General features: G+C 45.4%; 2 protein-coding genes across 3 annotated transcripts; both read left to right on the top strand.

The window, feature by feature from the left end:
- The first annotated feature begins 2,338 nt into the window (after positions 1-2,338).
- Positions 2,339-10,542, top strand: LOC4327730 (ABC transporter G family member 37-like). Of its 2 annotated transcripts, none has more exons than NM_001409250.1 (21): positions 2,339-2,926; positions 4,327-4,415; positions 4,530-4,774; positions 4,876-4,952; positions 5,118-5,171; positions 5,280-5,370; positions 5,445-5,746; positions 5,842-6,123; positions 6,208-6,521; positions 6,698-6,858; positions 6,960-7,063; positions 7,146-7,302; positions 7,403-7,656; positions 7,745-8,077; positions 8,174-8,464; positions 8,553-8,636; positions 8,740-8,873; positions 8,975-9,202; positions 9,286-9,457; positions 9,652-9,906; positions 10,002-10,538. In NM_001409250.1, the coding sequence occupies exons 1-21, from the start codon at positions 2,462-2,464 to the stop codon at positions 10,260-10,262; spliced, it is 4,353 nt and encodes a 1,450-aa protein (NP_001396179.1). In that variant the 5' UTR covers positions 2,339-2,461; the 3' UTR covers positions 10,263-10,538. The 2 variants fall into 2 exon arrangements, with proteins under 2 accessions (NP_001396179.1, XP_066163223.1); XM_066307126.1 differs by lacking the exon at positions 2,339-2,926 and adding an exon at positions 4,063-4,206 and having other exon boundaries at positions 10,002-10,542.
- A 1,229-nt stretch (positions 10,543-11,771) lies between these two features.
- Positions 11,772-12,979, top strand: LOC107280961 (mitogen-activated protein kinase kinase 9). The gene has a single exon (XM_066306642.1). The coding sequence runs from the start codon at positions 11,797-11,799 to the stop codon at positions 12,817-12,819; it is 1,023 nt and encodes a 340-aa protein (XP_066162739.1). The 5' UTR covers positions 11,772-11,796; the 3' UTR covers positions 12,820-12,979.
- The last annotated feature ends 271 nt before the right edge of the window (positions 12,980-13,250 follow it).

Below are 13,250 nucleotides of genomic sequence, written 5' to 3'. Positions count from 1 at the left end.
TCAGAAAGTAAGCACTTTCGAGTCATTATGAGTGGCAAATATCAAGCCTCATTGTTTCGCTTATTCATATCCTTATCCGAATCACTTATTAGCATATACAAAATTATTTGTGAGAAAAATTTTTATAAATGTATCCTTAGTGACTCAAAAGCTAATACTGAAAAAAAAAACTACAATGAGAAAAAAATCAAATTCAAAATTGAGTTCTAGAATTCAAATTTTGGCTTATAGGTACAAGCATAAGCGATACAATTAGGCCGGATACAACGAACATAAGAGTTAGTTACCGGTGGAAAATCATATAACTAGAATGAATGGATCAAACTGATAACTAAATTTGAAGGAATCAGAGCAGCTTACATTGAAACAGGAGGCACAGAAGATAAAATCTCTTGTCTCTGTCATTGATCAGCCTAGCTTGAAAAACAAACATTTGACTCATTTTTTTTTACACAGGGAGAGACTTTTTAAACTCTATCTAGGCAATTAGACCAAACTAAAAAGCCCCTCTCATCACAGGGGTACGACAGTGTCAATACCTACTCCATTGGAACAATCTTAAACTAAGAGAAAAAAGGATAAAACATCTAGCTACTACAGTTAAAACAATGTGGAACCCACTCTTGCTAACCGAAAACCCACCAACCGATTAATCAAATCAGACACTAATTGAGGCTTGAGAAACATGCATTATTCGCTGGCAAAACATGTATAGTACGTCTTAGTTTATAGAAGTGGCATAGTTAATTTAATTAAGTGCAAATGTCCCATATATGGACACTGTCTGTTAGTTGCAACTTTCAAGAGGCTGAATTGTCTTTTTCCCTGACGAAGGTGACACCCAGATCTATGGGTTTAGCAATCAATAATGAATAAACCTTCTAGGCAAGAACGAATCACAAATTGCCTTGTAAAAACACATCTTGACCGTAACCACACACTGATACTGCAGCTGGTAGCAGAACACAGTCAAGATCAGCTTGGATCGGTAGTGTGTGTGTATCATCTCAAAAGCTACGGATTGGAAAATAACAGAAAAATACTGTCCATGGATACTGCAAGCGCAGGCAAGGTTAATGAACAAGACCGCAACCGGCAAATTAAGACAGATTGTAGCACAGAATGATCAAATACTGAAATGATTGAACAACCAAATCACAAAAAAATTCAATTTGATGCTCTTGTCGTCGTCGCACGAGCTCTTAGCTTGACTAAATCACACTGTGATCTGTGGGCCGTTCAATCGGTGTCCCGACGGTCAAGATGTGATCGCCTGCATCATCGTCGTCGAGTATATATCAGCAACAACCTCAACCAAACATCCACATGGCCACTCTAACCCAGCTGGAAAACAGTCGACAAGTAAAAATAAACTTTATTTAAAAAAGATCAGATAAAAGCCACTGGATAAACTAATAAATAATTCATACATGCATGTACTATATATATATATATATTACTGTTCATTTGTTGATTATAAATTTAAAAATAACTTTATTTCAAAAAGATCAGACAAAAGGCACGGGATAAACTAATAAAGAACTCACACCTGCATGTCCTATATGCTATACTACTCCATCTCTTGATTATAAAATAACCTGGGTTTGTCCCCCAAACGTACTCGATCCTAATAAATTAGGACAATGTCATTCTAATTTTGTAAAGTTTGAGATATGTCATCGGTATCTCAATGACATGTAGGACCCACATAAGTCAATGACATGTGGGTCAGGATGGCATATCTCAAATTTTACAAAATTATAATGGTATGGTTCTAATTTTTCCAATAATCAAAGGTTAACATAAACCAAATGGCCACTATACACACGAATCGATTCAGTCACCTACCGCAGCAAACAACAAGCCGAGCAGCCTCCAATAATTCATCCCATACGTACCTCTCCCCTAAAAAAACCCCAAATATTACTTCGATTCTAGCCCATGAGGTCGACGACAACTTAAAAAGAAAAAAAAATGCTCCTGTATTTTTGTTCCAGCTTCATGCATGCACACACACAGTAGCTCGTGCTGACTAAGCGGCTGACCGGTCTGCCCCCTGCTGATGCTAGGAAGCTCCCAAACTCCTAATCTTTCGGTATAAACACGCGCGTGAAAAAACACAACGGATCAGCGAGCGGCTCTGCAACGAAGCTCCCTACCATCCCATGGCTGCGACAGATTGTTTTATTACGCAAATGGCTTTATTATTATTATTACACGGATTAATTACCCCCCTCGTGCCCAGTCCAAGCTCACCCTCTCAGTCAAGCCGAAGCTTAATCCTCACCAACTTCCCCGGGTTGGTATATATACCCCGTCTCCTCTCCTAATCACTAGTAAACTTGTAGCTTAGCCTTGCAAGGCCAAGCAGGCAGAGGCAGAAGAGCACAACTCCCCCCAAAGGAGGAGTTTGCTCGATCGATCACCAAGAACATCGAGAGGAAGAGGAAGAGGAAGCAGGATGGATCGGGAGGTGCACAGGATGGCGAGCCTGAGGAGGGAAGGGTCGATGTGGAGGAGCGGCGGCGACGTGTTCTCGCGGTCGTCGTCGCGGTTCCAGGACGAGGACGACGACGAGGAGGCGCTGCGGTGGGCGGCGCTGGAGCGGCTGCCGACGTACGACCGCGTGCGGCGGGGGATCCTGGCGGTGTCGTCGGAGGACGGCGGCGCCGGCGGGGAGAAGGTGGAGGTGGACGTGGGGAGGCTGGGGGCGAGGGAGAGCAGGGCGCTGATCGAGCGGCTGGTCCGCGCCGCCGACGACGACCACGAGCGGTTCCTCCTCAAGCTCCGGGAGCGGATGGACCGCGTGGGGATCGACTACCCCACCATCGAGGTGCGGTTCGAGAACCTCGAGGTGGAGGCCGACGTCCACGTCGGCAACCGCGGCCTCCCCACCCTCCTCAACTCCGTCACCAACACCGTCGAGGTACGTGCGTACGTAACTACTACCGCGTGAATTTTCCTCGTGGTGGTTTGATGGCGCGGCGCGATGCCGCGATGTAACGTGAGGAGAAGGCAAACGCTTTTTGTTTTTGAGATGATGAAACGATTCGAGAGAGAGGCCGAGTTTAGTTTCAAATTTTTTCTTCAAATTTTTAATTTTTTTCATTATATTAAAATTTTCTTACATACAAACTTTTAACTTTTTCGTTATATCATTCCAATTTTAATCAAATTTTCAATTTTAGCGTGGGCTAAACACACCAGAGGTAGGTGAGCGTGGCCACGGTCTCCGCGGCGTCGCGCGCGGACGCCGCTAGCTTTGGCTACATCCGGTCAAACGGTGGGACGGACAGAGCGTGCACTCGGTGGCGCCGGCGCCGGCGCCACGGCGCCACCGAACGCAGCACGCACGTGTTGGGTTGGGTTACTGTTGCTACGCTCAGCTTTAGTTTTGTGCCCTGGGCTACCCGACGAGTTGGCCCAATTGCCGGGGAGACTTGGCACTTGTGCAAGTGCAGGTTAATTACAAGCAAGCAACGTGTACTCTTGTCGTGTGAGGTGTGTTTGCGTACGGCACCGTTCGATTCTGGGTGATGAAGATTAACTAGAGGCACATAAAATAAGAAAATTATTAACATATGATCAACTAAGTTTTAATTATTTTAAACCGATAAAATAGATTTATTTGTTATTTTAAAATATTTTTTATATAAAATGTTTTTATACGAGACGTACCCGTTTTGAAAATCTATATCTTAAATTAATAAAAAAACCATTATTGATTATTTTTAAAGGAATAGTTAAATCCTGAAAAAAAAGTTGTGGATGAACAGATCAAATAGTAAAATTAAGATTTTTTTTGGGATAGGAAAAGGTGAAGGAAAAAAAAAACGTTTTCTTGAAAAGAAGGGAAACAAGGAGCAGATATAGTGGAGCCCACTAAGCTAAAAGCCCCCATGGCGGGCCCGGCCTGCAGGGAGACTCTTTCTGGTTCGGGTTCAACCAAACTAGTTGACCGTTTCCACTATCCACCAACCTCCCACCCTCTCCCCGCCACCTCCCACCTTACCGCCGCCGCCGCCGTCGCTGGCGGCGCCGCGGCGGCGAGACGGCGACCGCTTTTCCTACCTCGAATGAGTTCTCACGGGGTTTCCACCGACGCGGCGGCGCAGAACAACATGACGCGTGGTCGTCGCGGTCGCGGCGCGGGGGCGGGGCTCAGCGGCATTCCGTCGAGCACGTGGCGCGCGCGCGCGAGTCGCGGTACTTGTGGCCGTCCCCTCTCTCGCCGACGCGACGGCGCGCTGCCTCGCCGAGAGAAGTAAGTTTTCTGCGTATCGCTGTGTGCTGACATGGTTGGTGGTGCCGTGCTGTGCTCTCCAGGCAATCGGGAACGCGCTCCACATCCTCCCCAACAAGAAGCAGCCGATGACCGTCCTCCATGACGTCAGCGGGATCATCAAGCCCCGGAGGTAAAAACCCATAACACAGCCAGCCATGCATCATCTTCTTCTGCGTGTACCAGTGCATCATGATTCATGGCGCTCGCGCTAACGCATCCATCCATGGTGGTGCTCTCTGTGTAGGATGACCTTGCTGCTGGGACCTCCTGGCTCGGGCAAGACCACGTTGCTCCTGGCGTTGGCAGGGAAGCTCGACAAGGACCTCAAGGTCTCGGGGAAGGTGACCTACAATGGACACGGGATGCACGAGTTCGTCCCGGAAAGGACCGCGGCGTACATCAGCCAGCATGATCTCCACATCGGGGAGATGACCGTGAGGGAGACATTGGCCTTCTCGGCGCGGTGCCAAGGCGTTGGCACTAGATATGGTATGAACCTGAATGCCAAGATTACATGATACTCCTACCATCTAATGCTTATTGACGCCTTTGACATGAGTACTGAGGTTTGCTGTTTTTGCTTTGTTTAGAAATGCTGACTGAGTTGGCAAGAAGGGAAAAGGCAGCAAACATCAAGCCAGATCATGATATTGATATCTACATGAAGGTGATGATGCTATCACATAAGAGTGTTCTAGTTTTTTTTTCTCTCTCTTGGAATTGTATATGTAACCAGGATTGCATTGGCGAATCATTTCAACAGGACATGTGATATATACTATACATGTCTACTAGCAATGTAAGTAACACCTTTTATATTTCATACATGTAGGCCTCAGCTATGGGAGGACAAGAATCTAGTGTTGTTACGGACTACATATTGAAGGTACAGTCTGCTAGCTGTGGATTAAACCGTAGTACTACAAATATGATTTCTTGTGGCATTTGTGTATGGATAATATCTCATTCCTGCTTCTCTGCTACATAAATGCAGATATTAGGATTGGATATTTGTGCTGATACGGTAGTAGGAAATGAGATGTTAAGGGGTATATCTGGTGGACAACGGAAGCGTGTCACAACAGGTATGACTAACAGTCTTTAGCAAGATGGGGGTTGTTCTTTAAAGAAAAACTCTAACTGTCCTATATGTTCACAGGTGAAATGCTTGTTGGTCCAGCAAGAGCTTTGTTCATGGATGAGATATCCACTGGACTGGACAGCTCAACCACGTACCAGATCGTGAATTCCCTTAGGCAGACTATCCACATCCTTGGCGGAACTGCTGTCATCTCATTGCTCCAGCCAGCACCTGAAACATACAACTTGTTTGATGACATTATACTCCTCTCTGACGGGCAGGTTGTGTACCAGGGTCCCCGTGAACATGTGCTTGAGTTCTTTGAGTTCATGGGCTTCAGATGCCCTGCCAGAAAGGGTGTTGCTGATTTCTTGCAGGAGGTATGTGCTGTTTATCATCTGTAAAAATTCATGCCATTTACTGCACAAGGTTTTCAAAATAGACAGTACTGATATCTCTGAATTTGTTGAAAAAGGTGACATCAAGGAAAGATCAGGGGCAGTACTGGTGTAGGCGTGACAGACCATACCGTTTTGTGCCAGTGAAGCAATTCGCAGATGCGTTCCGTTCCTTCCATGTGGGCCGATCCATACAGAATGAGCTTTCTGAGCCATTTGATAGGACCAGGAGCCACCCTGCTGCTCTGGCTACTTCAAAGTATGGTGTCAGCAGGAAGGAGTTGCTCAAAGCCACTATCGATAGAGAGCTTCTTCTCATGAAGAGGAATGCATTTATGTACATTTTTAAAGCTGTTAATGTAAGTTCATATCTCTGGTGCACTAATTTTGATTCAAGATATCGATCGATCGATCTGATCATCTGAAACTTTCTTTCATTGCAGCTAACTCTAATGGCATTGATCGTGATGACCACATTTTTCCGTACCAGCATGCGACATGATAGAGATTATGGAATGATCTATCTGGGGGCATTGTACTTTGCTCTTGACACAGTCATGTTTAATGGTTTCGCAGAGCTTGCCATGACTGTCATGAAACTACCTGTTTTCTTCAAGCAAAGGGATCTTCTCTTCTTTCCTGCATGGGCCTACACCATACCATCATGGATTCTTCAGATTCCTATCACATTTCTCGAAGTTGGTGTTTATGTTTTCATAACATACTATGTCATTGGATTTGATCCCAGTGTAAGCAGGTAAGATGCATTGATGCAGATATCTACATGCCTAAAAGAATCCAAGAAATAAGCTTATTTTGTATGCAGATATCTATTATTTTGCAAGGTGTTGCCTAGTATATTGATAGAAATGTTCCACAATAAATGAGTCTATTCTGTGAAGTCTGAAACTCTGAATAACTTTTTGTGCATAGGTTCTTCAAGCAGTATCTGCTGCTACTTGCACTCAACCAGATGTCATCTGCACTATTCCGCTTCATTGCTGGAATCGGAAGAGACATGGTTGTGTCTCACACATTTGGACCCTTATCACTGTTGGCTTTTGCAGCATTGGGTGGCTTTATCCTTGCAAGACGTAAGTTACTGGATTCCCTTTCAATAATTGCATGTTCTTATATGTACTTGAAATTGATGGTTTTAAATGCTAATTGTTCCTGACATGTTTCTCTTTTATAGCTGACGTGAAGAAATGGTGGATTTGGGGTTACTGGATATCCCCGCTATCGTATGCACAAAATGCTATTTCGACAAATGAATTTTTGGGTCACAGTTGGAGCCAAGTTAGTGCCACATTTCTTCACCAGCAATTGAACTTGCAATGTTATAAACTGTAAAACTGAACATGTATTTTGCATGTCACAGATACTTCCTGGAGAAAATGTGACCTTGGGAGTTAGTGTACTAAAATCTCGTGGTATCTTTACTGAAGCTAAGTGGTACTGGATTGGACTTGGTGCTTTGCTTGGATACACTCTCCTCTTTAACCTGCTCTACACTGTAGCTCTTTCAGTTTTGAGTCGTAAGTATATTTGAAAGACATTTTTTAGAACTCCAAAATATCTAATCAACATTTGCGAGCTAAAAGATAATAACTGTGGCTACTTGAATTTTTTTCGCAGCATTCACTGACTCTCATGCATCAATGTCTGAGGACGCATTGAAAGAGAAGCATGCCAACTTAACCGGTGAAGTTGTAGAGGGACAGAAGGACACTAAATCTAGGAAGCAGGAATTGGAATTGTCCCATATTGCTGACCAAAACTCTGGAATTAACAGCGCTGATTCTAGCGCAAGCAGGAAGGGAATGGTGCTCCCATTTGCACCACTATCTATTAGTTTTAACGACGTAAGATACTCAGTGGACATGCCAGAGGTAATTTTGCTCAGAACGACTACAAGTGCGTAAAAATCATTATGTTAACACAGGTTTTTAACCCAATTATGTTGTTTTATATTAACAGGCAATGAAAGCACAAGGCATAACAGAAGACCGTTTGTTGCTTCTAAAGGGTGTTAGTGGTTCTTTCAGGCCAGGTGTACTTACTGCATTGATGGGTGTAAGTGGTGCCGGGAAGACAACACTGATGGATGTTTTAGCAGGGAGAAAAACTGGAGGATACATAGAGGGAGATATTAGAATATCTGGCTATCCAAAGAAGCAAGAGACCTTTGCACGTATATCAGGATATTGTGAGCAAAATGACATCCATTCTCCCCATGTGACAGTATATGAATCACTTGTGTTCTCTGCATGGCTGCGGCTACCCTCGGAGGTTGATTCAGAAGCAAGAAAGGTTAGTTAGCTAGATTATGGGCTAACATTTGTTTCTTGTGTATGTTTTTCGGTTGTTAACTGACTGTACATCTTACGCGCTGAACCATGATTACAGATGTTTATTGAGGAGGTCATGGATCTTGTAGAGCTCACATCTCTGAGGGGAGCACTTGTTGGGCTTCCTGGAGTGAGCGGCCTGTCAACTGAGCAACGCAAGAGACTTACTATTGCTGTGGAGCTTGTTGCAAACCCTTCAATTATTTTTATGGATGAGCCAACATCTGGTCTTGATGCTCGGGCAGCTGCGATTGTGATGAGGACCGTAAGGAACACCGTTAACACTGGCAGGACTGTTGTTTGTACCATTCACCAGCCAAGTATTGACATCTTTGAAGCATTTGATGAGGTGACTAGTTGTTTCTTTGGGAAGTTATCCTTTGATTCATTAGATGAACTCTGTATATTAACTACGTTGCTGTTCACCTTATCTACAGCTTTTCCTAATGAAGAGAGGAGGTGAAGAGATATATGTTGGTCCAGTGGGCCAGAATTCCTCAAAACTGATTGAGTACTTTGAGGTAAGAACGGAAAATCAACATAAATAACAATCATCTCTTCATGCTTCAGCACGTAGGCTGACTAAGTCACATCAAACGGAAATTCCGTTGTTCATTTGTTCAGGGAATTGATGGCGTTAGTAGGATAAAAGATGGATATAATCCAGCAACATGGATGTTGGAAGTGACCTCTTCAGCCCAGGAGGAGATGCTCGGTGTTGATTTTAGTGAAATCTACAGGCAGTCAGAGCTATATCAGTAAGCTTCGGCACATGCCATTCTGATTAATAGAATGAATAGTGTATTTGAACTGCAATTCTAATTATTATTATTATTATTTTGCATATTTGCAATTTCAGAAGGAACAAGGAACTTATTGAGGAGCTAAGCACACCACCTCCTGGCTCTACTGATCTCAACTTCCCTACGCAGTACTCTAGATCGTTCATTACACAGTGCCTAGCTTGCTTGTGGAAGCAGAATTGGTCATATTGGAGGAATCCATCCTACACTGCAGTGAGATTACTCTTCACTATCGTCATTGCCCTAATGTTTGGAACAATGTTCTGGAACCTTGGAACGAGAACGTACGTCTCTAACATATGTTCTTATTATTTTAATCTGTTTGACAAATAACTTCTAAACCTTTACTCATCATATCTTGTTGCAGTAAAAAACAACAGGATCTATTCAATGCCATGGGATCAATGTATGCTGCAGTTCTCTACATTGGAGTGCAAAACTCTGGTTCTGTTCAACCAGTGGTGGTGGTGGAGCGAACAGTCTTTTACCGAGAAAGAGCAGCTGGCATGTATTCAGCTTTCCCGTATGCATTTGGACAGGTAATTTGTCTTTTAGACTCTCGGTTGGCCTAGTTCTAATCTCATGTATATAATGTATGACTTCAAAGACTCTGATGCCTGAATTCTGACTTGCATTTGGGATTGAACTGAAATGGCTGTGCAATAAGCTATTCGTTAGCACTGTCAAGCTCTTTTGGTCCCATAACCTAACAATGCCACTTTTCCCTTTTTAGGTTGCAATTGAGTTACCATACATCATGGTTCAGACTCTGATATATGGCGTGCTGGTATACTCAATGATTGGATTTGAGTGGACTGTTGCCAAGTTCTTGTGGTACTTGTTCTTCATGTACTTCACACTGCTATATTTCACATTTTACGGAATGATGGCGGTAGGGTTGACACCAAATGAGAGCATAGCAGCAATCATCTCGTCCGCTTTCTACAATGTGTGGAACCTCTTCTCAGGATATCTGATCCCTCGACCGGTAGGTTATTCTCCCATCTCAATTTCGCCCCCTTTCTTTTCTCATGAAATGTCGCTTTTATTAGTCCTTTAGAACCGTTTTAAATTTCTCTACAGAAAATCCCTGTTTGGTGGAGGTGGTACTGTTGGATTTGCCCGGTTGCATGGACTTTGTATGGATTAGTTGCTTCCCAGTTTGGTGATATCCAACATGTGCTCGAAGGCGACACCAGAACTGTTGCACAGTTTGTCACTGATTACTTTGGCTTCCATCATAACTTCCTGTGGGTGGTGGCCGTGGTGCACGTCGTCTTCGCCGTGACCTTCGCCTTCCTCTTCAGTTTTGCGATCATGAAGTTCAACTTCCAGAGGAGATGAGAAAGTGATCATTCTTTTTTGCATTCGTTCTATTGTACTACTGAATAGCTATTAGCTATCCTGTAAATGGTATAGAGATCATCTTCTAGTATTTCATTATTTCAAGCATGTAAAAATTCGGACATCTAGTAGGATTCTCTAGGAAAAAGAACCCTTGTTGAGCTTCCTGCCTCTTGACCAGCTCTAGCTGATAAATGTCGGATGCAGATGAATGTAAAGTATGGCCTTCAATGTTTTCATTTTTGTCGAATTAATGAAAGCAGAAAATTTGTTGATTCAATCCCTTTGCAGCAACTCTTCAGAATAACTTTTGTTCCATTGTTCTATAGATTTGACTAATAGCGGAGTAAATTTTTCACAATGCGGTTACTGATCTTGTAGTAATTTACTAACAAAATAACCTCTATTTTTAAATATATGATATTGTTTTCTTTTGAACATAATGTTTCACTATTTTTAAGAATTATTTATTTTCTTGCATTTTATTATGAAAGGTATTTAAAGCATTAATTTTTTTTACTAAATTTTTAAATAAATCGAAATGGTTAGAAGTCAATAGCTGCGAAAGTAAGGCCTGGTGCCCTGGTTTAGTTCCTAAATTATTTTTCCCAAAAACGTTACATCGAATATTTGGACATATGCGTGGAGCATTAAATATAGATAAAAACAAAAACTAATTGCACAGTTTGCATAGAAATCGCGAGAAGAATCTTTTGAGCCTAATTAGTCCATGATTAGCCATAAGTGCTACAATAACCCACATGTGCTAATGACGGCTTAATTAGGCTCAAAAGATTCGTCTGTGGTTTCCAGGCGAGTTATGAAATTAGTTTTTTCATTCATGTCCGAAAGCCCCTTCCGACATCTGATCAAACATTCGATGTGACACCTTTTCGCGAACTAAATAGGGCCTAATACTTCTGTCATGATGTGCACCTTCTGTTTGCTGGCTGGAAGCCTGCAACTGGCCCCCACATAACTTTCCTTTTGAATTTGGGGATGCTAGTTGGCGCAGCTCTGCGTCAACTTTCCCAAGTCACACCCGCTGCGAGGCTGCGACCCTCTGTCCCCATCTCTCCCGATGCTAATGTTAATAGTATTTTTCCTAATTAATTTAGAGTTGAAAGCTTTTCAAATTTGGAATTAAAAGTTTCAGATTCTGGAGTAAGTTTTGAATTTTGATTTGAAAGTTTTGGATTTTGAGTTGACCGGCGACCGCACGATATACGGAGACCATGAGCTCTTTCCCTTCCTTATCTGGAGGTGTTCGCTGGAATCGGAAGTAGCGCGCGTGCGCTAATATGGCAATTTCGTTCGAATTTTGACCGGCGTTAGGTTTCGCTTTACCCGCCACTCCCATTTTTTTTCCCGCGCTTTCTCGTTCCCGCCAATCCGACTCCGAGTCTCTTTACAACTGCGTACGGGCCAAGCAAAGCGTAAGCCTCCCGAGCTCCATCTCGACTTGGTCGGTGCGCCCATAAATTGCAAGCTCCGCTTCTTCATCTCGTCGCTTCCATCGATCCATCCACCCCTCATGGCGACGGTGGCGGCGGCAGCATCCCCCTTCGCCGCGCCGCACGAGATGATGGCGCGCCCGGCCGCCGCCGCGCCGGAGGCGACGATGATGGATTTGGGGCAGCTGCTGCGGCTGACGGACTTCGACAAGATCGCCAACCTCGGCGACGGCGCCTCGGGCGTGGTCGCCAAGGTGCTGCTCCGCGGCTGTGGCTCCAGCGCCGTGTTCGCGCTCAAGACCGCGCACTACTGCGGCGGCGGCGCGGAGGTGGAGGTGGAGGCGCTCCGCCGCGTGGCCGCCGGGGCCGGGCCATCGGGCTCGTGGTCGCCGCACGTCGTGCGGTGCCACGCAGTGTTCCGGTGCGCCGGAGGCGAGCCCGCGATGCTGCTCGAGCTCATGGACGCCGGGTCGCTCGGCCGCGTCCTCGCCGCCCGCCGCGGCGGCGAAGGGCGGCGCGGCCTCCCGGAGCCCGCGCTCGCCGAGGTGGCCGCGCGGTGCCTCGCCGGGCTGGCGCACCTGCACTCCCGCGGCGTCGTGCACCTCGACCTCAAGCCGGACAACCTCCTCGCCAGCGCCCGCGGGGACGTCAAGATCGGCGACTTCAGCGTGTCACGCATCTTCCTCGGCGGCGCCGGCGAGCGCCTCCGGGTCCCGGTCGCCGCCGGATCGACGGCCTACCTGAGCCCGGAGCGGTTCGAGCCGAACGCCCACGCCGGTCCGCGCGGCGCGTGCGCCGCCGACGTCTGGGCCCTGGGCGTGACCGTCCTGGAGCTCTTCCTGGGTCGCTGCCCCATCCTGCCCGTCGGCGAGAGGCCGTCCTGGGAGAGGCTCAAGAAGGCGATATGCGACGGCGAGGCGCCGTCGTTGCCGGCGAGCGCGGCGGCGTCGGCGGAGCTCCGCGGGTTCGTGGCGTCGTGCCTGCACAAGGACCCGAGACGGCGCGCCACGGTGGCGCAGCTGCTCGCGCACCCGTTCGTCGCTCGCCGCGACGGCGAGGCGTGCCGGCGCCAGCTACGGGAGATCATCGTGGAGACCATGTAGGAGTAGAGAAGAGAAAATCTCATCATGTAAAATTGTAGATCCTTGTGCAAATTCTTGAGTAGAGAAGCGAAACATCTCATCATCATGTAAAATTGTAGATCCTTGTGCAAATTCTCGAGATCAATTGCACTTCAATTGATTTTTTGTATTTTATCCTGTATACTAGCGTAGTCTTGTACGCTGCTAGGGGATGTTGAGATTTGAGAAGGAAAATCTAAAAGTTTCCGTCCACGTTTTAGGTGGTGTTCTTTTTTTAATTAAGATATAGATTTTATCTCGATTTTCAATTTTCATCATTAAATTCTAACGGTAGGAAGCAACAAACTATAACCAGATCAATTATTTTTACCCTCCGTCCTAAATATTTGATGCCGTTGACTTTTTTAAACATGTTTGACCGTTCGTCTTATTAAAAAGGGTTAATTTGATCC

This window comes from Oryza sativa, chromosome 1 (assembly GCF_034140825.1).
Source record: "Oryza sativa Japonica Group chromosome 1, ASM3414082v1".
In the NCBI taxonomy this organism is placed as follows: domain Eukaryota; kingdom Viridiplantae; phylum Streptophyta; class Magnoliopsida; order Poales; family Poaceae; genus Oryza; species Oryza sativa.
The sequence above is the reverse complement of the archived record's forward strand: the minus strand, read 5'-3'. Positions and strand labels throughout refer to the sequence as shown.